The following is a 21033-nucleotide window of genomic DNA, read 5'->3' on the forward strand; positions in this document are numbered from 1 at the left end:
ATTTTTCCGTATCAGTAATCTCTCTCCAGGTCTTCTTGAGAGCTGCCAAGATCGGAGAAACTTTTTCAGCAATTTCTTTTCTTTTTGCAACAAAATCTCCTTCGGTAAGTAAGCCACAAGCTTCACTTTTAACTGGAAAATCATCATTTTCCATCCATTCATATAACTTTTTGGAAATTTCCATATAAAGGGGGTACCTGGGATATTTTCCTGTCTCTGTAGACAAGAAAGATGAAGAATTTTCGGAGAGCAGCAAGATCTTGCAATGTTCTACTGGCAGCATGTCAGATTCATGAGCAAGTTCCTCTTCTAAAATATTCCTCAAGACTACGTTTAGGGAGGTCATTGAAGCCATTGATGACGTGAATGTCTGGGGACTCATCGCTGTCGCATATATAAAGTGAAATCAGAAAATCGGACCCAGTTCTTTTGTGTCATTCATTTAGTTTCAAAATGGCGACTGATGGTAAGTGAATTGGAACTTAACAACTTTGTATTTTACGCTATCGAGAATAGATTGATTGTGTGTTTTCTGTTTTAAGATGAGATAATACGAAAGAGGTTGTTGATTGACGGTGAAGGCGCAGGCGATGATCGCAGAATAACAGCCCTTCTTAGGACCTTTTTGAAATGGTGTAATGCCACGAGCGCTGAGGAAGATAGGTAAGCTTGAGCGTTTCTCAAAGGGTAACCCGAAAACACTGACCCCCGGTCCGCGACCCCCACCACGGACCGGATCCGCGGACTACCTATGGACGGGTCGACGGACTACCCCTACGGACCCCATCTACAGACCCCCAAAATGGAATGAAAATATTAAATAAATATTTCAGTTGCGGGATGTTACTCGTGTTGGCGAAATCACAATTTACTCAGCGGAACTACAGATATAAACAAGCTTAAACAACCTAAAAACACATCTTCCATAGCCAGATTGAGCCACGAATGAAAGGTAAGAACTTTCCTTCTTTTTGCTTTCGGCATCTCCTTACGCTGGAAACAGCTTTTATGCATTTTTTTTGGGGGGGGGGGGAGGGGGGGGGGTGTTAAAATCCCAAGTCCATTTGTACAGTGTAACACTGGAAATTTCCCCGACATGAGTAATCTATTAGACAACCCATAAGCAAAATCTTTATCTATTATTTTTACTCTATTTTGGGGTGGTCCATAGAGGGGGTCTGTAGGGTAGTCCACGGACCCGGTCCATAGTGGGGGTCCGCGGACTGGGGTCAGTTTTTTTCAGGTTACCCTTTCTCAAATGATGAAAAATATATATTTCTATCCATCTTTATTCGCTGAATTCGTAACACGAATCGGCAAAACTATAGAATACAGGGCAACTTTTAACCTTTATCCAAACGAGCTGGCTCATTAGCTCCTTTGCCCCAGGCATACATGTAGTCAGTTGAACCCAGTTGAAATGAATTTCATTCGAACTCAATCCATGGATTGAGTTTGATTGAGTTTGGTAATCGAACTTACACAAGAAAAATTCGACAATCGAACTCAATCAAACGTTTGATTTCTGAACTCTTGATTTTTGTCAAATTGGTTTCGAGGCTTGGGTTAAGTATACTTTGGTATAACACTTGCTTTTCATGCTTTTGAGACCACACAACATGATCTTTGTTAGTAGTTCGTATAGTTTGATCGTCCGGGTGAGGGTAGTTCTGAAAAGAACTGTTGTTGGTGACTGACATTTCGACAACCTGAGTGGAAGTCATCTTCAGAGTCAAGTGAATAATGTTTGTCAGTCGATAATGTTGTAAGTCTGGTCAGTTGAACGTGATTGGTCAGTTTAGCCATGATTGTATTGGCCGACAGACTCGTGTTAAGTTTGTCATCAGTCATTGGTCAGTTTTGATCCATCTATTGTTAGTCAAATTGGTTGGTTTTTGGTCCGTCCATTGTTAGTCAAATTAAGTTGGTCTGTTAGAAGTCTGTTTGTCGGTTTCGTTTCCATCATGGATAAGTCATTTGTAAGGTGCTGGTAGTTGTTGACATCTGTTAAGAGGCGTTTGTTCTAGGTTAGTGTACCAGCTTTCCATAGTCAGTCGTTGAAAATAGTTTGTTCTGTAGGTTAAGCACTGAGCAGAGTCCCAGTCAATGTTGTGGTTGGTCAGTTGATGATGTACAGCAATGCGATTTTTGGCATCACCATTTTTCGTGGCTCATTGTGTTCAGTCAGTCTTGTATTAAGGTTTCTGCCAGTCTCACCAATGTAGGAAGCTTGGCAGTCAGAGCATTTGATCTTGTAAACTGCTCCCTGTCTGTTGTTATGTTCATCCCTGTCTTTAAAGTTGGTCGGTAAGTGTCGTAACATGGTTGAAAGTTGGTGGGCTACACGGATGTTGTAGGGCTGTAGGATCTGTGAGATGGGCTCAGAAGTGCCCTTAATGTAAGGTATAGTCACTGTAGTAACAGGTGCTGGGTTCCTGTTCACTGCATCAGCTTCAGTAGGTTGGTAAACGTTTCATCTAATAAAGTCAGTATTGTAGTTGTTTTTGTGAAAAACACGTTCAAGGTATCTGTTTTCATCATGTAAGCTGTCCAGTGTGTCACAAACTAGTTGGTCTCGTCAAAGTCTTAATAGTCGTGGCTTTGGGTGAAGTCGGGTTGTAGGATGATTCGTCAAGTAATCTGTCGGTAGGCGTTGGTTTTCTGTACACTGTCGTTTGCAGTTCATTGTTGTCTAGAAAAGGGAGTTTTCCATTTTCTTCTATCTCTTTAGTAAACTGGATGTCATCATTCTGTTCGTTAAGGTGGTTGTGAAAATCATCAATTTCGTCTCTGTGAACAGCGGTAAAGGTGTTGTCAACGTAGCGTAACCAAAGCGGTATCGTTTGTTGGCAAGTTGCAAGGGCGTGTTCCTCTGCATGTTGCATTACAATTTCTGCAACAACAACAGAAACAGGCGACCCCATGGCTGTTCCATGCAACTGTTTGTAGTGTTTACCGTTATACTGAAAGTAAGTCGACGTAAGGCAAAGGTTCAGTAAGTCCATGATGTCTTCTGTTGGTAACAGTAGTTTAACAGTAGATTGTTGTATAGCAGTCTCGGTACACTGTAATGCTAATTGAAGTGGAATACTGGTGAACAGAGATTTCGCATCAAAAGACACAAGTCTTTGTTCATGCGAATTATTTACCGAACACAATCGAACACAGTCTATTGGAATGTGTTCAACTGAGTTTGGTTGCTGAACTCTAATGGACTGAGTTTGATTGGGTTTGATTGTTTGATTTGTCTAATTGAATTTGATTGGTTGGGAAATTGAACTTACACAAAGTTCAGTGTCCGATTTGGTTCAATTGCTGAACTAAATCAAACTCAGTCCACAGATTGATATTGAATAGTTATGCTAGGCAGACCACATGACATGATCTTTGTTCAAGCAAATTTATTCACTGAACAAAATCAAATGCAGTCCACTGTTTTGTGTTTGAATGTATCTGGTTGACAATCTCAGTCAAACCCAGTCTAATAGATTGAGTTTGATCAGGGGTTTCATTGACATTTTTAGCAGGAGGGTAACTGGTTTACATGTAGGCAAATTGTTTTGAACTGAACTTCTTTATAAGAAGAACTTTCTTCCAGATAGTCATACCAGGAGGGAAAAGTAATTCTCACACAGCCAGTCAATTTTCCTGGTGCCCAGCCATTAATGGAACCCCTGGTTCAATTGGGTTTGATTTGTTTGAATCCAATTCCCCACAAAGTTCTAAGGGGTTCAATTTTCTTTGATTGCTGAAACATAAAATGGCAAAATGACAAAACGGCACCATAGTCAGCCTAATTTGCTCTCAGGTTAGCCAAATTATCATGATTGAATTAACAGTGAAAAGCTTTTAATAATATTGTAAGGGTTAACTGTTACTCACATTGTGTTACACATTGACTCTTATCTGTAATGCCATTTTGTCTGCCATTTCATGTTTTAAACATGCCTATTACTCTCTTTACCCAAGCCACATTTTTTGTACTAGTCTCAATGATTTTCAGACACTGTGTTAAGTTTTCTTTTGTAAATTTTTTCAGTGATGCCACATATCAGAAAATGCTAGTGCAGCTTGCTCAGTGTGAATTTGCGATTGGAAAAACCCAGACTGTTTTTGAGATGAATGAACTAGAAACACAAAACTATGAGAAGATTTACAGTGAAATTGGTAAGTGCAAGTAAGATGAAATTGTCACGGAAGACACATTTTAGGAAGTTGGCTCATCAAGATTGAGTCTTGTCAAATTTATTAGATCACGTATGAAGCCCTGTAAAAATAAATTCTGACATGTAACACAACATTGAAACAGTGACATGGACACAGATAAAATGACAGTAAAAAACATAACTTGCATTGAAATCATAACAGAATGTGAGGACTGTCTGAAACAACAACACAAAATCTTTGAAATTCAGACAAGGGACATGCATAATCGTCCCTCTCAAAATCAAGAGACAAACAAGTGACTGTCGAAGTAATGTCAAACACTGCTTGTGTTTCAAAAGGAATTAGAAGGCAAATTGGAAGGAGAATCTAGCAATAATTTATCAAGTCACTTAGGGCTTTTTTTCCAGGCACCCCTTCAATTGGAAATTTGATCTAGTCAACATTCAAAACAACAACTTGATATGGTTTCATATGTTGTTTTACAGTAGGTAATGTGATATTCCCTTTTGTTTCAGAGCAGAGTATTTCACACGCCTACGAAGAAATTGCATCTTGCAAGACTGAACTACAGCAGGCAAAAAGGATAAGGAGAAATAGACAAGGTATTACTAATAGTAGCAAAACTAGGTGACACTAAATCATTATGAAACAAATGGGTTTAAAATTACATTTGCTGCTGTATTGTACAACTGGTGAACAATTTATAATGCTCTCAATGTGATTACTCTGCTCAGTCGCTACCAGTCGCTACCAGTTCTGTTACAAAATAAGAGGCCTCCTTTTTGTAAACAGTACAAATGTATAAGTATGTTGGAGTAAAATTTCAGTTTTTCGAGCCTGACCGAGGGAAACAAAAATCTGTTTGAAAAATCTGGAAAGTCAAGATGTTGTGGACAAAATTCATGTTCGACTGAGGGGAGGGAAACAACTTTTGGTTCAACTTATTTATATTGAGAGGTTCAAAACATCAAGGGTTTGAAGTCAAGATTCTGCTCTATGTTATTATGTCCTATTGAAAGGACACCTTGAATAGGTGGCTTGTGAAGGAAGAATAGTACAGTGAAACCTGTATTAAGCGGACACTCTTGGGACCCTCACTAGTTTCCGCTTAATACAGGGTGTCCGCTCAAAACAGGTTCTAGTATGTTGTGCAATAATAGTTAATTATTAACCCTTTTGTAACACAGTGTAACACAGTGTGAGGTCAAAGACTAGCCAAGACTGCTCATAGTACAAAGTCCAGTCAATCAATGCATCAATCTGGAATAATCATTTAGCTTTAAAATGATATCGCTGGACAATGTTAAGGAGTCTCAGCTGAACCTTTAGAAGTAAAATGAGCCTTAAAGTGTCCGCTTATTGCAGGTTTTGTGCAACAAAATGGTTTAATATTGGTGACTGTCTGTGTCCATTTAATAGAGGTGTCCGCTGAATGCAGGCTTATTTTACAGTAAATGTGGGAAGAAAATTTTGGCCCTTAAGCTGGTGTGCACTTAATAGAGGGTGTCCGCTTAATATGGGGTCTGCTTAATACAGGTTTCACTGTATAGAATTGTTTGATAACGCAACAAGGAACAGTTTGGACAGAGGAAGATTGAGACAAATACTGGCAATGCAAAAATATTATTCCAGTTGCATCATGTATGCAATTAAGTTTCTGTTAATTATTAATACATGTACAAATTCATTTGATTTCTTGTTTAGAATATGATGCTCTTGCTAAAGTCATAAGCCAACATCCAGAAAGGCAGGAAACTTTAAAGTGAGTGAGTTGTTGTGTTTTTGAAGTATTTCACATCTGTTATGAATAACAGACTAGTAATAACACGATCATGAAGGCACTGGAAAAATGGCAGCTGAAAGGTCTTCTTACTTTGTGGCACAATGTTCTCTAGTTTGTACCGATGATCTGACATGCAGTGCAGTACTGTTGTTTAATGGCTAACACTTTGAACTCAAGCCTAAGAAGTCTGTATTTGAGCCTTGTCCAGAGTCAGTTTTTGTGTTCTTGTGCGAGATCCTGTCTCTCTCATACTGTCTCTCTCCGCCCAGGTGTATAAATGCTGGGCAAGGGGGGGGGGGGGGGGGGGCTACATTGTACATTGGTCTAGCATCCCGTCCAGGGGGGAGTGGAATTACTCCTGTTTAGTCTCTCCCCTGTAGAGGAAGAGTGAAAAGGTTGGAGCCCTTCTTTTCTCCTTCCCATTCCCAGCATTTTCCATGCGCTTCCTTTGTTCTCTCTCCCTGGCCTCTAAACTGCCAGCCTATAATTATGGTGGCCTCTGCAGAGGAGAGCTCTGGCCATGCTATGCCATTAGTGCTGATGTTTTTGTCTATTATCTATGAGTGACCACAAAGGCATAACCACACATATTTATTTAATACTCAATCACTTTACTACTTAGGAAAACATGTATTTATGCAGTCTGTCTACACATGTAGCTCTTTTTAAGGAGATCATAATAACTACAGACATTTCTGTGTTATAAAGTTTTTCAGCAAATACGGTTTTTAAATTTGCAGGCAAATTGAAGAGCTTGATAAAGAACTTAATTCCCTCACCAACACAAAAGAAAGTCTTTTATCAAAGGTAAATGTTAACCAGTATAATACTGGAATATAGTTATTGATTCATAGATTGGCAATTTTCTTCTTCAACTGGGGTTAAATGTGATTGGCTACTAGCCTGTTAACACAGATGTATTTCCAGCTATTCCTTGTCTCAGGAGACAACTAGCAACAGCCGGAGATACGTCACTCTGTGTTCTCAGGCTAATTGGCTAGCCAATCACAGCACAACATTTCACTTATCTTGTCTGCTCACGGAGCTAGCCATATTATAAAAATCACTTATTTACTTATTCAACTTGGGAATAACAAAAGCTACAAATGATATCGCAGCTGTGCTAATGGTCATAAGGATTTTCATTGCTAGTTCCACAGTGATGCGAATTCCAAGAATCTTTAGTCCCATGTCTGACTCACGCCAAGCCATGTACTGAAATAGTTGCATATCTTCAAAAGGAAGATCGGTCGTTAAGGGGGCTAACTGCGACTGACATCTTTTAGAGGCTTGTGCCACTAAGCGATGTGATGCTGCTGCAACTATGGCCGGTGGATACAGTTTAAATATAATGCTGATAAGATCAAAAAGTACAGCACCAATGTAGTGCCATATCGGATAATCTTTGCCAAAGGCTGAACTAAAATAAGCAAAGCTAAAAATGATCAAATCTAGGGCGTGGTATGCTAGAGCTAGTGAAATAATGAGATTAAAATCCTTCTGTGTTCGTTCCAGGGAAGTTTGTAAGTGGAAGTGTTTTTGTAGAATGGTTGTTGGTTTGCATTCTCTTGACTTCATTTCTTCTACAACAGTGTCAATTTGTAGTCTGTGAACATGGCAAACAAATCCATATAAGCTTAACCATGTGCTCCACCAACCTGAAATATAAACAACAACGGGAACGTATAGACCATAATGCCACCATTTGGAGAAGAACGGAAACCAGTGAAACATGAGAAACGTGACGCAAGGTCCCCACAGACAAACTGAAGCAAGGGTGTACCATCGTGAAATTCGGTTCAGCTTTTCTTTCCACTCTTGCGAAACATTTTGCACGCTGAAAACGAGTTCGACATAGCTTCCGTGTTTGAAATAATACAAAGTAAACACGAACGGGCACAAGAAATTCAGGCTTGTGCAAACACTGTTAAAAATCTCTCTTTCATGAATCTTTTCTTTATCAAAGCCGTAGTGCACAAAATCCAGACACATGATAGCTGCAAGACATACCAGCCACAAGATACACACAAAACTACGATAAACACGCCAGGTGAATCCAAATTTTCCGTTTTGAGGTTTCCACATGCCCAGGATCTGCAACAAGTAGTAGCAAGGTCTTATCACTTCCGGTGAGCCAGATTCTCGATCACGTGCAGCAAGGAGAGGGTTTCTTTCATCGTAAGAGGAGTATGAAGAGGTCACTTCGCTCTTGAACCTGGAGTTGATGGTGGAACTTCCACTAGCTTCAAATCCTGCCATTTTGTTCCTCTTTCTTTCGTCTCTAAATGGCGCGACAGGACACAGGCAGCCCAAACTCCAGATGCGAGATCATCTTGCGTAATAGCAGCGCTATTACGCAACAATAAGATGATCATCTCACAGCTTGGGCCACCTGTGGACGGGACAAAATCTGTCACGAAATTTCAGTTTCCATCACAAAGTGACAGTTTCCGTCACGACCGTCACGAAAGATACAGTCGAAACTTTGTACAGCGGCCGCACTGGATTTAGAGAGGTGACCATTATTGGGAGGTTAAAATATTTACTTATTCAACTTGGGTGTAACAAAAGCTACAAATGATATCGCAGCTGTGCTGATGGCCATAAAAATTTTCATTGCTAGTTCCACAGTGATGCGAATTCCGAGAATCTTTAGTCCCATGTCCGACTCGCGCAAAGCCATGTACTGAAATAGTTGCATATCTTCAATAGGGAGCTCTGTCGTAAAGGGGGTCAACTGTGACTGACATCTTTTAGAGGCCTGTATCACTAAGCGATGTGATGCTGCTGCAACTATGGCTGGTGGATACAGCTTAAATATAATGCTGATGAGATCAAAAAGTACTGTACCGATGTATTGCCATATGGGATAATCTTTGCCAAAGGCTGAACTAAAATAAGCAAAACTAAAAATGATCAAATCCATGGCGTGATATGCTAGAGCTAATGAAATAATGAGAAAAAAATCCTTTTGTGTTCGTTCCAGGGAAGTTTGTAATTGGAAGTGTTTTTGTAGAATGGTCGTTGGTTTGCATTCTCTTGACCTCATTTCTTCTACAACAGTGTCAATTTGTAGACTGTGAACATGGCAAACAAATCCATATAAGCTTAACCATGTGCTCCACCAACCTGAAATATAAACAACAGCGGGTACGTACAGACCATAGTGCTACCATTTAGAGAAGAACGGAAACCAGTGAACCATTTGAAATGCGGCGCAAAGACCCCATAAAATGACAGACATGAAGGTATACCGACGCGAAATTCGGCTCAACTTCTGTTTCCACTCATGCGAAACATTTTGCACGCTGAAAACAAGTTCGACGTACTGCCCGCGTTTAAAATAATAAAGAGTGAACATAAAAGGACACAGGAAAACTAGGCATGTACCAACACTGTTTATAATCTCTCTGAAGTGAATCTTACTCTTGTCAAAGCCATAGTGTACAAAATCCAGACACATGATAGCTGCAAGACAACCCAGCCAAAAGATGTAGACAAACAGGCGATAAACACGCCAGGTGAATCCAAATTTTCCATCTTTGGGTTTCCACATGCCCAGAATTTGTAATAAGTAGTAACAAGGTCTTATCACTTCCGGGGTGTCAGATTCTCGATCAAGTCCTGTAAGGAGAGGGTTTCTCTCGTCGAAAGAATCGTAAGAAGCGGTCACTTCGCTCATGTACCTGGAGTTAACTGTAGTGCTTTCACCAACTTCAAATCCGGCCATTTTGTTCCTCTTTCTTCGGTTTAAATGTGGCGCGACGGGGCAAAATTTTAATTTCTGTTTCGATGTCTCCTCTACTAACTATGACTACAACTACCAGAATTATCCCTTTCGTTTTGTCTTTGTTATTTAAATTTTGAATTCCCGTACAGTTGCCCTGATTAGTATAAGAAACCGAAACAGTGAAGGACTCCGTTCGTTGTAGTCAAAAGACGCCATCATGCAAATTGCCTATAAACTATGACTATGTACATTGAATACGACTTTTTACATTTGATATATCATATTGGCTAGGTCAGATCAAGTTCTTTTTACGCAACAGTGCTGCCGGTTTGGAGTTTTGTTTATTTTTTTGGTTATATGAGCTAGCGTGAGGTCCCCTTATTCCAAAATGGCGGCCAATTTATTTGTTGAGGAGGTAAAGAGGGCTAATTACCATATAGACAAAAGAATAATAAACTGGCTACCATTTTGGAATAAGGTGTATTAAGTTCTCTTTTGCGTGTTTATGGACCGAGACGGAATTGAGGTCAATAAACACGCAAAAAAGAACGAGGCCAATATCCAGCCATCTTGACCGAAAAAGACGAAGAAGCTTGGTCAATAAAGGATTTATTATATGGCTTTCGGGGAAATTTTTGTTGCGGAACACAGCGGGTAGTTCCCAGTAGACAAGACAGCGCTATCATCTTGTATTTTTTTCGACAGTTTTTTTTTGTGCTAATCATGTTACGAAATGGAGAACCGGTAATGCTAGTTCTCATGCTGAAGAAGCAGAATTTCTATAATTTGAATAGTGCGACAGGAAGCTGGGTCACTGTAAACGTTTACACGCTGCGGATTTCAGCATGTTGTGTTATTGTGAGCTCTTCAAGTATACCAACGAGGAACTGAAAACGAGGCATGTGCAAACACTGTTAATAATCTCTCTTTCATGAATCTTTTCTTTACCAAAGCCGTAGTGTACAAAATCCAGACACATGATAGCTGCAAGACATCCCAGCTACAAGATACACACAAAACTACGATAAACACGCCAGGTGAATCCAAATTTTCCGTTTTGAGGTTTCCACATGCCCAGGATCTGCAACAAGTAGTAGCAAGGTCTTATCACTTCCGGTGAGCCAGGTTCTCGATCACGTGCAGCAAGGAGAGGGTTTCTTTCATCGTAAGAGGAGTATGAAGAGGTCACTTCGCTCTTGAACCTGGAGTTGATGGTGGAACTTCCACTAGCTTCAAATCCTGCCATTTTGTTCCTCTTTCTTTCGTCTCTAAATGGCGCGACAGGACACAGGCAGCCCAAACTCCAGATGCGAGATCATCTTGCGTAATAGCAGCGCTATTACGCAACAATAAGATGATCATCTCACAGCTTGGGCCACCTGTGGACGGGACAAAATCTGTCACGAAATTTCAGTTTCCATCACAAAGTGACAGTTTCCGTCACGACCGTCACGAAAGATACAGTCGAAACTTTGTACAGCGGCCGCACTGGATTTAGAGAGGTGACCATTATTGGGAGGTTAAAATATTTACTTATTCAACTTGGGTGTAACAAAAGCTACAAATGATATCGCAGCTGTGCTGATGGCCATAAAAATTTTCATTGCTAGTTCCACAGTGATGCGAATTCCGAGAATCTTTAGTCCCATGTCCGACTCGCGCAAAGCCATGTACTGAAATAGTTGCATATCTTCAATAGGGAGCTCTGTCGTAAACGGGGTCAACTGTGACTGACATCTTTTAGAGGCCTGTATCACTAAGCGATGTGATGCTGCTGCAACTATGGCTGGTGGATACAGCTTAAATATAATGCTGATGAGATCAAAAAGTACTGTACCGATGTATTGCCATATGGGATAATCTTTGCCAAAGGCTGAACTAAAATAAGCAAAACTAAAAATGATCAAATCCATGGCGTGATATGCTAGAGCTAATGAAATAATGAGAAAAAAATCCTTTTGTGTTCGTTCCAGGGAAGTTTGTAATTGGAAGTGTTTTTGTAGAATGGTCGTTGGTTTGCATTCTCTTGACCTCATTTCTTCTACAACAGTGTCAATTTGTAGACTGTGAACATGGCAAACAAATCCATATAAGCTTAACCATGTGCTCCACCAACCTGAAATATAAACAACAGCGGGTACGTACAGACCATAGTGCTACCATTTAGAGAAGAACGGAAACCAGTGAACCATTTGAAATGCGGCGCAAAGACCCCATAAAATGACAGACATGAAGGTATACCGACGCGAAATTCGGCTCAACTTCTGTTTCCACTCATGCGAAACATTTTGCACGCTGAAAACAAGTTCGACGTACTGCCCGCGTTTAAAATAATAAAGAGTGAACATAAAAGGACACAGGAAAACTAGGCATGTACCAACACTGTTTATAATCTCTCTGAAGTGAATCTTACTCTTGTCAAAGCCATAGTGTACAAAATCCAGACACATGATAGCTGCAAGACAACCCAGCCAAAAGATGTAGACAAACAGGCGATAAACACGCCAGGTGAATCCAAATTTTCCATCTTTGGGTTTCCACATGCCCAGAATTTGTAATAAGTAGTAACAAGGTCTTATCACTTCCGGGGTGTCAGATTCTCGATCAAGTCCTGTAAGGAGAGGGTTTCTCTCGTCGAAAGAATCGTAAGAAGCGGTCACTTCGCTCATGTACCTGGAGTTAACTGTAGTGCTTTCACCAACTTCAAATCCGGCCATTTTGTTCCTCTTTCTTCGGTTTAAATGTGGCGCGACGGGGCAAAATTTTAATTTCTGTTTCGATGTCTCCTCTACTAACTATGACTACAACTACCAGAATTATCCCTTTCGTTTTGTCTTTGTTATTTAAATTTTGAATTCCCGTACAGTTGCCCTGATTAGTATAAGAAACCGAAACAGTGAAGGACTCCGTTCGTTGTAGTCAAAAGACGCCATCATGCAAATTGCCTATAAACTATGACTATGTACATTGAATACGACTTTTTACATTTGATATATCATATTGGCTAGGTCAGATCAAGTTCTTTTTACGCAACAGTGCTGCCGGTTTGGAGTTTTGTTTATTTTTTTGGTTATATGAGCTAGCGTGAGGTCCCCTTATTCCAAAATGGCGGCCAATTTATTTGTTGAGGAGGTAAAGAGGGCTAATTACCATATAGACAAAAGAATAATAAACTGGCTACCATTTTGGAATAAGGTGTATTAAGTTCTCTTTTGCGTGTTTATGGACCGAGACGGAATTGAGGTCAATAAACACGCAAAAAAGAACGAGGCCAATATCCAGCCATCTTGACCGAAAAAGACGAAGAAGCTTGGTCAATAAAGGATTTATTATATGGCTTTCGGGGAAATTTTTGTTGCGGAACACAGCGGGTAGTTCCCAGTAGACAAGACAGCGCTATCATCTTGTATTTTTTTCGACAGTTTTTTTTTGTGCTAATCATGTTACGAAATGGAGAACCGGTAATGCTAGTTCTCATGCTGAAGAAGCAGAATTTCTATAATTTGAATAGTGCGACAGGAAGCTGGGTCACTGTAAACGTTTACACGCTGCGGATTTCAGCATGTTGTGTTATTGTGAGCTCTTCAAGTATACCAACGAGGAACTGAAAACGAGGCATGTGCAAACACTGTTAATAATCTCTCTTTCATGAATCTTTTCTTTACCAAAGCCGTAGTGTACAAAATCCAGACACATGATAGCTGCAAGACATCCCAGCTACAAGATACACACAAAACTACGATAAACACGCCAGGTGAATCCAAATTTTCCGTTTTGAGGTTTCCACATGCCCAGGATCTGCAACAAGTAGTAGCAAGGTCTTATCACTTCCGGTGAGCCAGGTTCTCGATCACGTGCTGCAAGGAGAGGGTTTCGTAAGAGGAGTATGAAGAATTCACTTCGCTCTTGAACCTGGAGTTGATGGTGGAACTTCCACTAGCTTCAAATCCTGCCATTTTGTTCCTCTTTCTTTCCTCTCTAAATGGCGCGACAGGACACAGGCAGCCCAAACTCCAGATGCGAGATGATCATCTTGCGTAATAGCAGCACTGTTACGCAACAATAAGATGATCACCTAGAACTTGGGTCGCCTGTGGATGGGACACGAAATTTCAGTTTCCGTCACAAAGTGACAGTTTCCGTCAAGACCGTTACGAAAGATACAGTCGAAACTTTGTACAGCGGCCGCACTGGAGGTAGAGAGGCGACCATTATTGGGAGGTTAAAATATTTACTTATTCAACTTGGGAATAACAAAAGCTACAAATGATATCGCAGCTGTGCAAATGGTCATAAGGATTTTCATCGCTAGTTCCACAGTGATGCGAATTCCAAGAATCTTTAGTCCCATGTCCGACTCGCGCCAAGCCATGTACTGAAATAGTTGCATATCTTCAATAGGGAGCTCTGTCGTAAAGGGGGTCAACTGTGACTGACATCTTTTAGAGGCCTGTGCCACTAAGCGATGTGATGCTGCTGCAACTATGGCTGGTGGATACAGCTTAAATATAATGCTGATGAGATCAAAAAGTACTGTACCGATGTATTGCCATATGGGATAATCTTTGCCAAAGGCTGAACTGAAATAAGCAAAGCTAAAAATGATTAAATCCAGAGCGTGATAAGCTAAAGCTAATGAAATAATGAGAAAAAAATCCTTTTGTGTTCGTTCCAGGGAAGTTTGTAATTGGAAGTGTTTTTGTAGAATGGTCGTTGGTTTGCATTCCCTTGACTTCATTTCTTCTACAACAGTGTCAATTTGTAGACTGTGAACGTGGCAAACAAATCCATATAAGCTTAACCATGTGCTCCACCAACCTGAGATATAAACGACAGCGGGAACGTAAATCCCATAATGCCACCATTTGGAGAAGAACGGAAACCAGTGAACCATGAAAAATGCGGCACAAAGACCCCATAAAATAACAGACATGAAGGTGTACCAACGGGAAATTCGGCTCAACTTCTGTTTCCACTCATGCGAAACGTTTTGCACGCTGAAAACAAGTTCGACGTACCGCCCCCGTTTAAAATAATAAAGAGTGAATATAAACGGGCACAAGAAAACAAGGCACGTACCGACGCTGTTTATAATCTCTCTGAAGTGAATCTTACTCTTGTCAAAGCCATAGTGTACAAAATCCAGACACATGATAGCTGCAAGACATCCCAGCCAAAAGATGTAGACAAACAGGCGATAAACGCGCCAAGTGAATCCAAATTTTCCATCGTTGGGTTTCCACATGCCCAGAATTTGTAATAAGTAGTAACAAGGTCTTATGACTTCCGGTGAGCCAGATTCTCGATCAAGTCCTGTAAGGAGAGGGTTTGTCTCGTCGAAAGAATTGTAAGAAGCGGTCACTTCGCTCATGTACCTGGAGTTAATTGTAGTACTTTCACCAAGTTCAAATCCGGCCATTTTGTTCGTCTTTCTCCGATTTCAATATGGCGCGACGGGACAAAATATTTCAATTTCTGTCACGAAGTTTCAGTTTCCGTCACGAAAGATATTTTGTCTCTCTCCGGGCGAAGTTAACGTAGCACAAATTGACAACCAAAAGGATGTGCTTGAACTTACTTCTTGTTTATTTTTGCTTCCGTTTTCCTGCGATAATCAGGAAGCGCAGATTTGCAGGTTGTCGTCATTTAACGACAACTACCAGAATTCCTTTCGTTTTTTCTTTATTATTTAAATTTTGAATTCCATTGGGGTTTAAATAACAGTTGCCCTGATTAGCATAAGAAACAGACAAGGTGAAGGATTCTGGTAGCTGTTAGACTACGAGTTAGTAGTCCCTCTTTCGCTTGGTCCGTCGTGCGTGACGCGAAAGGAAACCGCGAGAAAAAAATGGCCGCGCGAACTCCTGGGGGCGAGAAGCACGCGGCCATATTTTTCTCGAGGTTTTCTTCGCGTCACGGACGACGGACCAAGCGAAAGAGGGACTACTGGAAGTCTAGGTAGTTGTAGTCAAATGACGCCATCGTGCAAATATTAAGCTTGAATGCGACTTATGACAATGTACATTGCATACGACTTTTACATTTGATATATCACATTGGTTAGGTCAGATCAAGTTCTTTTAATGCAACAGTGCTGTCCCTACTCAGTTTGGAGTTTTGTTTATTTGTTTGGTTACATGACCTAGCGTGAGGTCAGGATGGCTGGATATTGGCCAAGTTCTTTTTTTGCGTGTTTATGGACCGAGACGGAATTGAGGCCCATAAACACGCAAAAAAGAACTCGGTCAATGTCCAGCCATCTTGACCGAACAAGCTTGGTAAATAAAGCATTTATTTTATGGCTTTCGGGAAAATTTTTCTTGCGGGACACAGCGGGTAATCCCGAGCAGACAAAATAGCGCCGTCATCTTGTATTTCTTCAACATTTTTTTTTGTGCCAATCATGTTACGAAATGGCGCGGCGGTTATGCTAGTTCTCATGCTGGCAGAAGCAGAATTCCTGTAATTTGAATAGTACGACAGGAAGTTGGGCCACTGTAAACGTTTATGCGCTGCGGATCTCAGCATGTTGTGTGTTTATGGCCCTCTTGAAGTATACGAACGAGCAACAAGAGGAGTTGAGACACATTTATTAATATGGCACTTTACAATACTTAACTTCTTATTCTATTTCATATTCTTCTAGTGGTAATCCACTGACTGCACCCCTTCTCACCAATTCAAAAAGTTGTGAAGATACTGTGGTTTGCGCAGTCTTTTAGCCGGGTAGATTTAACAAATTGACGTCAGTTTTTCATGCGTCTGTCCTGTTATTGACAGTGAATTTCGTCATAACATTGTCAAAGTAGCTGTGGATCCACGAGGTGGGGGGACGGCGGAAAAATGTCTGACAAGACTCTAGAAAGCGTCTTAGCACTTCTATCGCTCAATATACAGTACACACTCTATAGCATCGACGTAGATTGAAGCTGCCGGTAAACTTACAGAGGAGTTCTTCCTCCGTTCACTCATATATATTAGCTCATGCTATTTCGATTCTTTTTTTGCCAAAATGCCAGCTTGCTCATGTACGTATATATTTATGTGTTTCTCACTGCACTTCAACCGCAAGCTATAGGCTTATTGTTTTAGTTCAAGCCGAATATTTCTCCGGTGTGCCAGAGATAGGGACAAAGCGAAATGATTGGCCTTTGTTGATGATGTTTTTCTTTTCATTTTAGCTGGAACTTCGACAGAAACAGTTTCATCTCCTAATCAGCACAATTCATGAATTACAACGAATGCTGGAGGGTAAGTACTGTTGTTTTAGATATAACATGCCGATATGACCGGCAGTTGAATCACAGATCAGCCAGTCAGCTCCTACAAGCATTAGCCTTTAATTCTTAAGCCTGAATGCCCGAATTCAACTAAAATCCATATATTTCGACCTGTTTGTGTCTCGCCAGCACAGTGTAGCTACAATGGGCGACAGAAGTGCTGAGTTACTTCACTCTAAAATAATGTTTTCGAGCGTCTTGGAAAAAGTTTTCTCCCATTTGTTGGAAGAGGCTGCAAATTGTTAACTTTGATTTTGACTTCTGTTAGATACTCGGGAACACTTCAGTCAATAGTTTTGTTCGTTTAACAACCCGTATAACACGACCGTGCTGTTTTAATACAGCTCACTAGATTTAAATGGCCCGTCGGCCGTTTCGGCCCAGTCTCCAGCGGTAGGTTTTTGAATGCGCGCGCCATTCTATAAGAACATGAGCGAGTTGTTGGTCGAATTAGCATGTACAGGGTTCCACTGCATTTCTCTTGTATGGTTATGGGAGTTTTTTAAAGGGAAAGGCCAATCAACAGTAGAATACTAACTGTCTTTTGAGGCTGATAAATATTTTTAGTCTTAACCAAGAGACCATGATCTCATTTTCTCTTGTCTTAACTGTTTGGTCTTTCGATTGCTCAAAAAGTGTGATATTTTCAACTTAATGATTGATCTATGGAAATGCGAAAATCTTCAGCTTTTAGCGTCTTAGAGTAAGAAGGCTTGTTACAGGGTTTGGGTGGGGTTTTAACTAATACCCGAGAATTTGGTTAAAATTTTAAACTATAAGCTGTGAAATGACACTTTTTTTAACTCATAGCTGCCGACCATGAGTTAAAAAATGTGTCAAAATTTACTGATAACTTTGAAATGGGCTGCAACTTTATCTGATAGTTGAGAAATCGCAGAAAATTGAACTGACAATTGAGATTCCAGCTTCAATCCAGATCCTCTTGCTGTAAGCTCAAGTTAACAGGCAACAAACTCGCTTGTTTCAGGGGCAGGCTTCTACTCCAGAGCCAACGAACCTGGATAGCCTTGTGTTGTTTTATCTGATGCAACAAAACTGACTGTTTTTGCTTTTCTTTTATCTTTAACAGAAGACAAGACAGACTCAGATGAACCGTCCTCTAGCGCAGAAGGTTCTGCTATGGACACAAGCTAGTTTTTTTCTTGTTTCATATTGCTTTTTGTACATAATGTTTGATTAATAAATAAAGAACTGTTCATATCAGTGTTCACGCCTTTTGTGATTTTGCGAGATACGACGTTGCGTGACCATCCCTATTTCTTCTTAGCCACTTGTCACGTGCTATCTAAAGTGGCGTGACTTTGGTCAGGTGATAGTTAATAAAGAAACTTTAATTTCGGGCGCTTTTTGGAAGGAGAGCTGCGGTGTGTACGAAAGAAGATCAGAGACTTGCATCTTTATTGTAGAATTAGCCTGAGATGCCTCTGTGACAAACTGAAATTGTTTTGTTTTTTTAATATTTTTTTTGTCCAAGGACTTTGCCGCTTTTTGTCAACTTCAAGATTTTGCTTCCTTCTTTTTGATGGTCCGTTCTTGTCTAAAGCTAACCAGCTTTGAATTGTTTACATAAACACATCGACTGAGGCGTCATTTCGCGGACTTTAAGGGTGCATTTTTCGAGGGCACCACAAGCGATGGCTAGCCCCCAGGGCAAAAATTGCAGGCGAGTACCTCTACTTGATCACGAGATACACGGGGCTTTAGCTCCCCGCAGCCCAGCACTTATGCCAAACATCGCCCGTACCATTCAGAATGTAGTTGTAGTCGAGCATCTTCCTATAGGTTCATGAATTTGCAACGCTTGTGGGAAGACAAAATTGCACGCATGCGCACAGAGTCAGGTAGCTTGCTACGCGGATGGTCTTTGGGCTCATGCTAATTTCTCGAGTAAAACTCTGATTTTCAAGGAAACTTTAATTTCGTTTGATGGTATTATATCCACTTATATCCACTTGATACACAGGGTTACCCGGGGGAATTTATTTTGTTTTGTAAGACGGAGACTCGGGTTTATGCGGTGTGAGTAATGGTAGGGGCGGGCCGGGTTTTTCTGGGTGAAAGATATTCATTTTTGGTGATAGGGGCTCGATTTATTTTTGTCTCTGAAAACTTGGATTTAACTTAGGTATTTAGATCTGAGGAGTGACCTTTCAGGTTAAAGCGTTTCAGATATTTTTTAAAAAATGCATCTCATTATCAACATAGCTCGAAGTCCTTGTTTCAAAAGTGATGAGCTTGATATTCTTTCAATAGTTTTTTCTTTCTTCTGTTTTCAAACACATTTTTCACCTACTGGAGTTTCTGTTTTCTCCTTTTATTCTCATTTTATTTGCGAACTTTTCCAAATACCAAAATCTTTAATTAACCCTTTGAATACCAAACTTTTGCCAAAAAATACCGTTTTTAACCGTTTAGTCAGGTTTTTTAGCTGCCATGACGCTAAATAAGCCTAAGTTGTGCTAAAAAAAGCTTTTTTTTGCTAAAAGGAGAGCTTTTTCGAGGATTAGGTACAAAATTGAGCAAAACTTCAATTACGGGCATGCGCATAAGCCAAAATTTGAATTTTTTTTTTTTTTTTTTTTTTTTGCCATTAACCGTTCTCAATTTCGTTTGTTGGCCCTTTCCTTTCTGTTTTTCCCTGCCCTTTTACATTGGTTACCTTTTGCATTGTATGTTCTTTCTGGCTGCAGTGAAAAGTTGGATGTTTACGGGCGAAGCCTAGAAATGGACCTTGATCAATCATAGGCGTTGTGGACCATTTTACCACCGTTTTTGCACCAAAACTCATAACCTTGTTTTTCGATTTGCGATGTCGGAATGTCGTCGATATCTAAACCTGACCATTGTACGGAAAGGGCTAGCCTAGCATGCACTACTATCAGCTTATCAAGAATATCTGATGACATTTAAATTGATGACGTCACAAGTGGTACAAAGAGCACGACCATTAATTACGCATATATGCGTAGTTGGTATTCAAAGGGTTAACCAAAAATGTATGAAATCCTTCATCGAGCCAAATTTTGCTCGTTAGAGACTAAGAATGGTCAATTGGACCGATCTATGGCGAAAAAGAGAGTTTTAGAGAAAATTTGTGCTTTTCTTTAAACTAAAGAAAATGTATTTAGTGCGTGCAATAGTTTTCTTTTTCTTCATGATTGGCTGACTAGAAAGCGTGCCTACAAATTCCACGCTTATTCTTTCCAGTGTGTTTGTCAGTGATTGGTTTGAGTTTCTAATCCATATTCATTACAAATTGTAGAATCTTCGTCAAATCATGTTGTCCGTGTGTGTGAAGACGTGTCGTCCTTGTGAAGGCGAGTTGGAACTCTTGAGGCAAGAAGATACTTGAAGAAGAGCTGGAAGCCTGGAAAAATTCTTTTAGCTCGTCTAACTGAAGGTAAGCATTGCTTATGGAGAATATTACTTTTATTTTGCCCAGAAAAGACTGGCATTATGTCGCTAAAGCGTCAACACGTGCGCTAACTGTTCGCTTCACTTTTGTTTCAAGTCGAAATTCGACTGAAGAGCGGTTCGTTTTGTTTCGTTCACGGTATTTCAACCTCTCTAAACAACATTTGAGAGACGTTACTAAATTCAGAATTTGAAAGTTCCTTGGAAAACTTTTAAAAGACTTTCGAAGAGGAACGTATTTGATTACAAGTTGAAATAAAGGCGACCGGGCGCGCTAAATTTTCAGTTCTGAACGTGGAGAGGCCTTTTCATGACAACACAATTACAAACAGAAAAGTTTATCATTCCTTACTGAGAAACTTTATTTTGGAATCCTGTCAACTTCACCTTCTAAACGTATCTGGCCTCAGGGGCGTTTATTTGCTAGTTTAACTTTTACCATGGCGAGTTGAGATCGTATTTAAGAGTGTTAAATCATTTAATTGTAAATTTTTGAGCATTTGCTAATGATAGACTTGATAATTTATTTTTCAGAAAAATTGGAGGAAAGGATATGGACAAGACGAACCGGAATAACTGAATCGGAAGGAAATACTGCAAAGATAAGAATTTTAAAATGTCAAATAATTTAAGTGAAA

At 40.2% G+C, this 21033-nt stretch overlaps 3 protein-coding genes and 3 pseudogenes across 3 annotated transcripts; 1 reads left to right on the forward strand and 5 right to left on the reverse strand.

Moving 5' to 3' along the window:
- Nucleotides 1–406: 406 nt before the first annotated feature.
- Nucleotides 407–18187, forward strand: LOC110045535 (THO complex subunit 7 homolog). Its single transcript, XM_020751137.2, has 8 exons — nt 407–466; nt 543–663; nt 4040–4167; nt 4683–4769; nt 5872–5929; nt 6691–6757; nt 16862–16931; nt 18051–18187. Exons 1-8 carry the CDS (start codon nt 454–456, stop codon nt 18113–18115), a joined length of 609 nt encoding a protein of 202 aa, XP_020606796.1. The 5' UTR covers nt 407–453; the 3' UTR covers nt 18116–18187.
- LOC149101274 (uncharacterized) lies at nt 1920–3011 on the reverse strand (annotated as a pseudogene).
- On the reverse strand, nt 6529–8209 carry LOC110045531 (uncharacterized). The gene has a single exon (XM_020751134.2). It carries the CDS (start codon nt 8207–8209, stop codon nt 7022–7024), a length of 1188 nt encoding a protein of 395 aa, XP_020606793.2. The 3' UTR covers nt 6529–7021.
- On the reverse strand, nt 8493–9716 carry LOC149101275 (uncharacterized; annotated as a pseudogene).
- LOC149101276 (uncharacterized) lies at nt 10274–12588 on the reverse strand (annotated as a pseudogene).
- Nucleotides 13085–15291, reverse strand: LOC110045533 (uncharacterized). Its single transcript, XM_020751135.2, has one exon. It carries the CDS (start codon nt 15097–15099, stop codon nt 13912–13914), a length of 1188 nt encoding a protein of 395 aa, XP_020606794.2. The 5' UTR covers nt 15100–15291; the 3' UTR covers nt 13085–13911.
- Nucleotides 18188–21033: the final 2846 nt, after the last annotated feature.

Source organism: Orbicella faveolata, unplaced genomic scaffold, assembly GCF_042242905.1.
Source record: "Orbicella faveolata isolate gen_17 unplaced genomic scaffold, um_ofav_v1 contig_4, whole genome shotgun sequence".
NCBI classification, from domain to species: Eukaryota; Metazoa; Cnidaria; class Anthozoa; order Scleractinia; family Merulinidae; genus Orbicella; species Orbicella faveolata.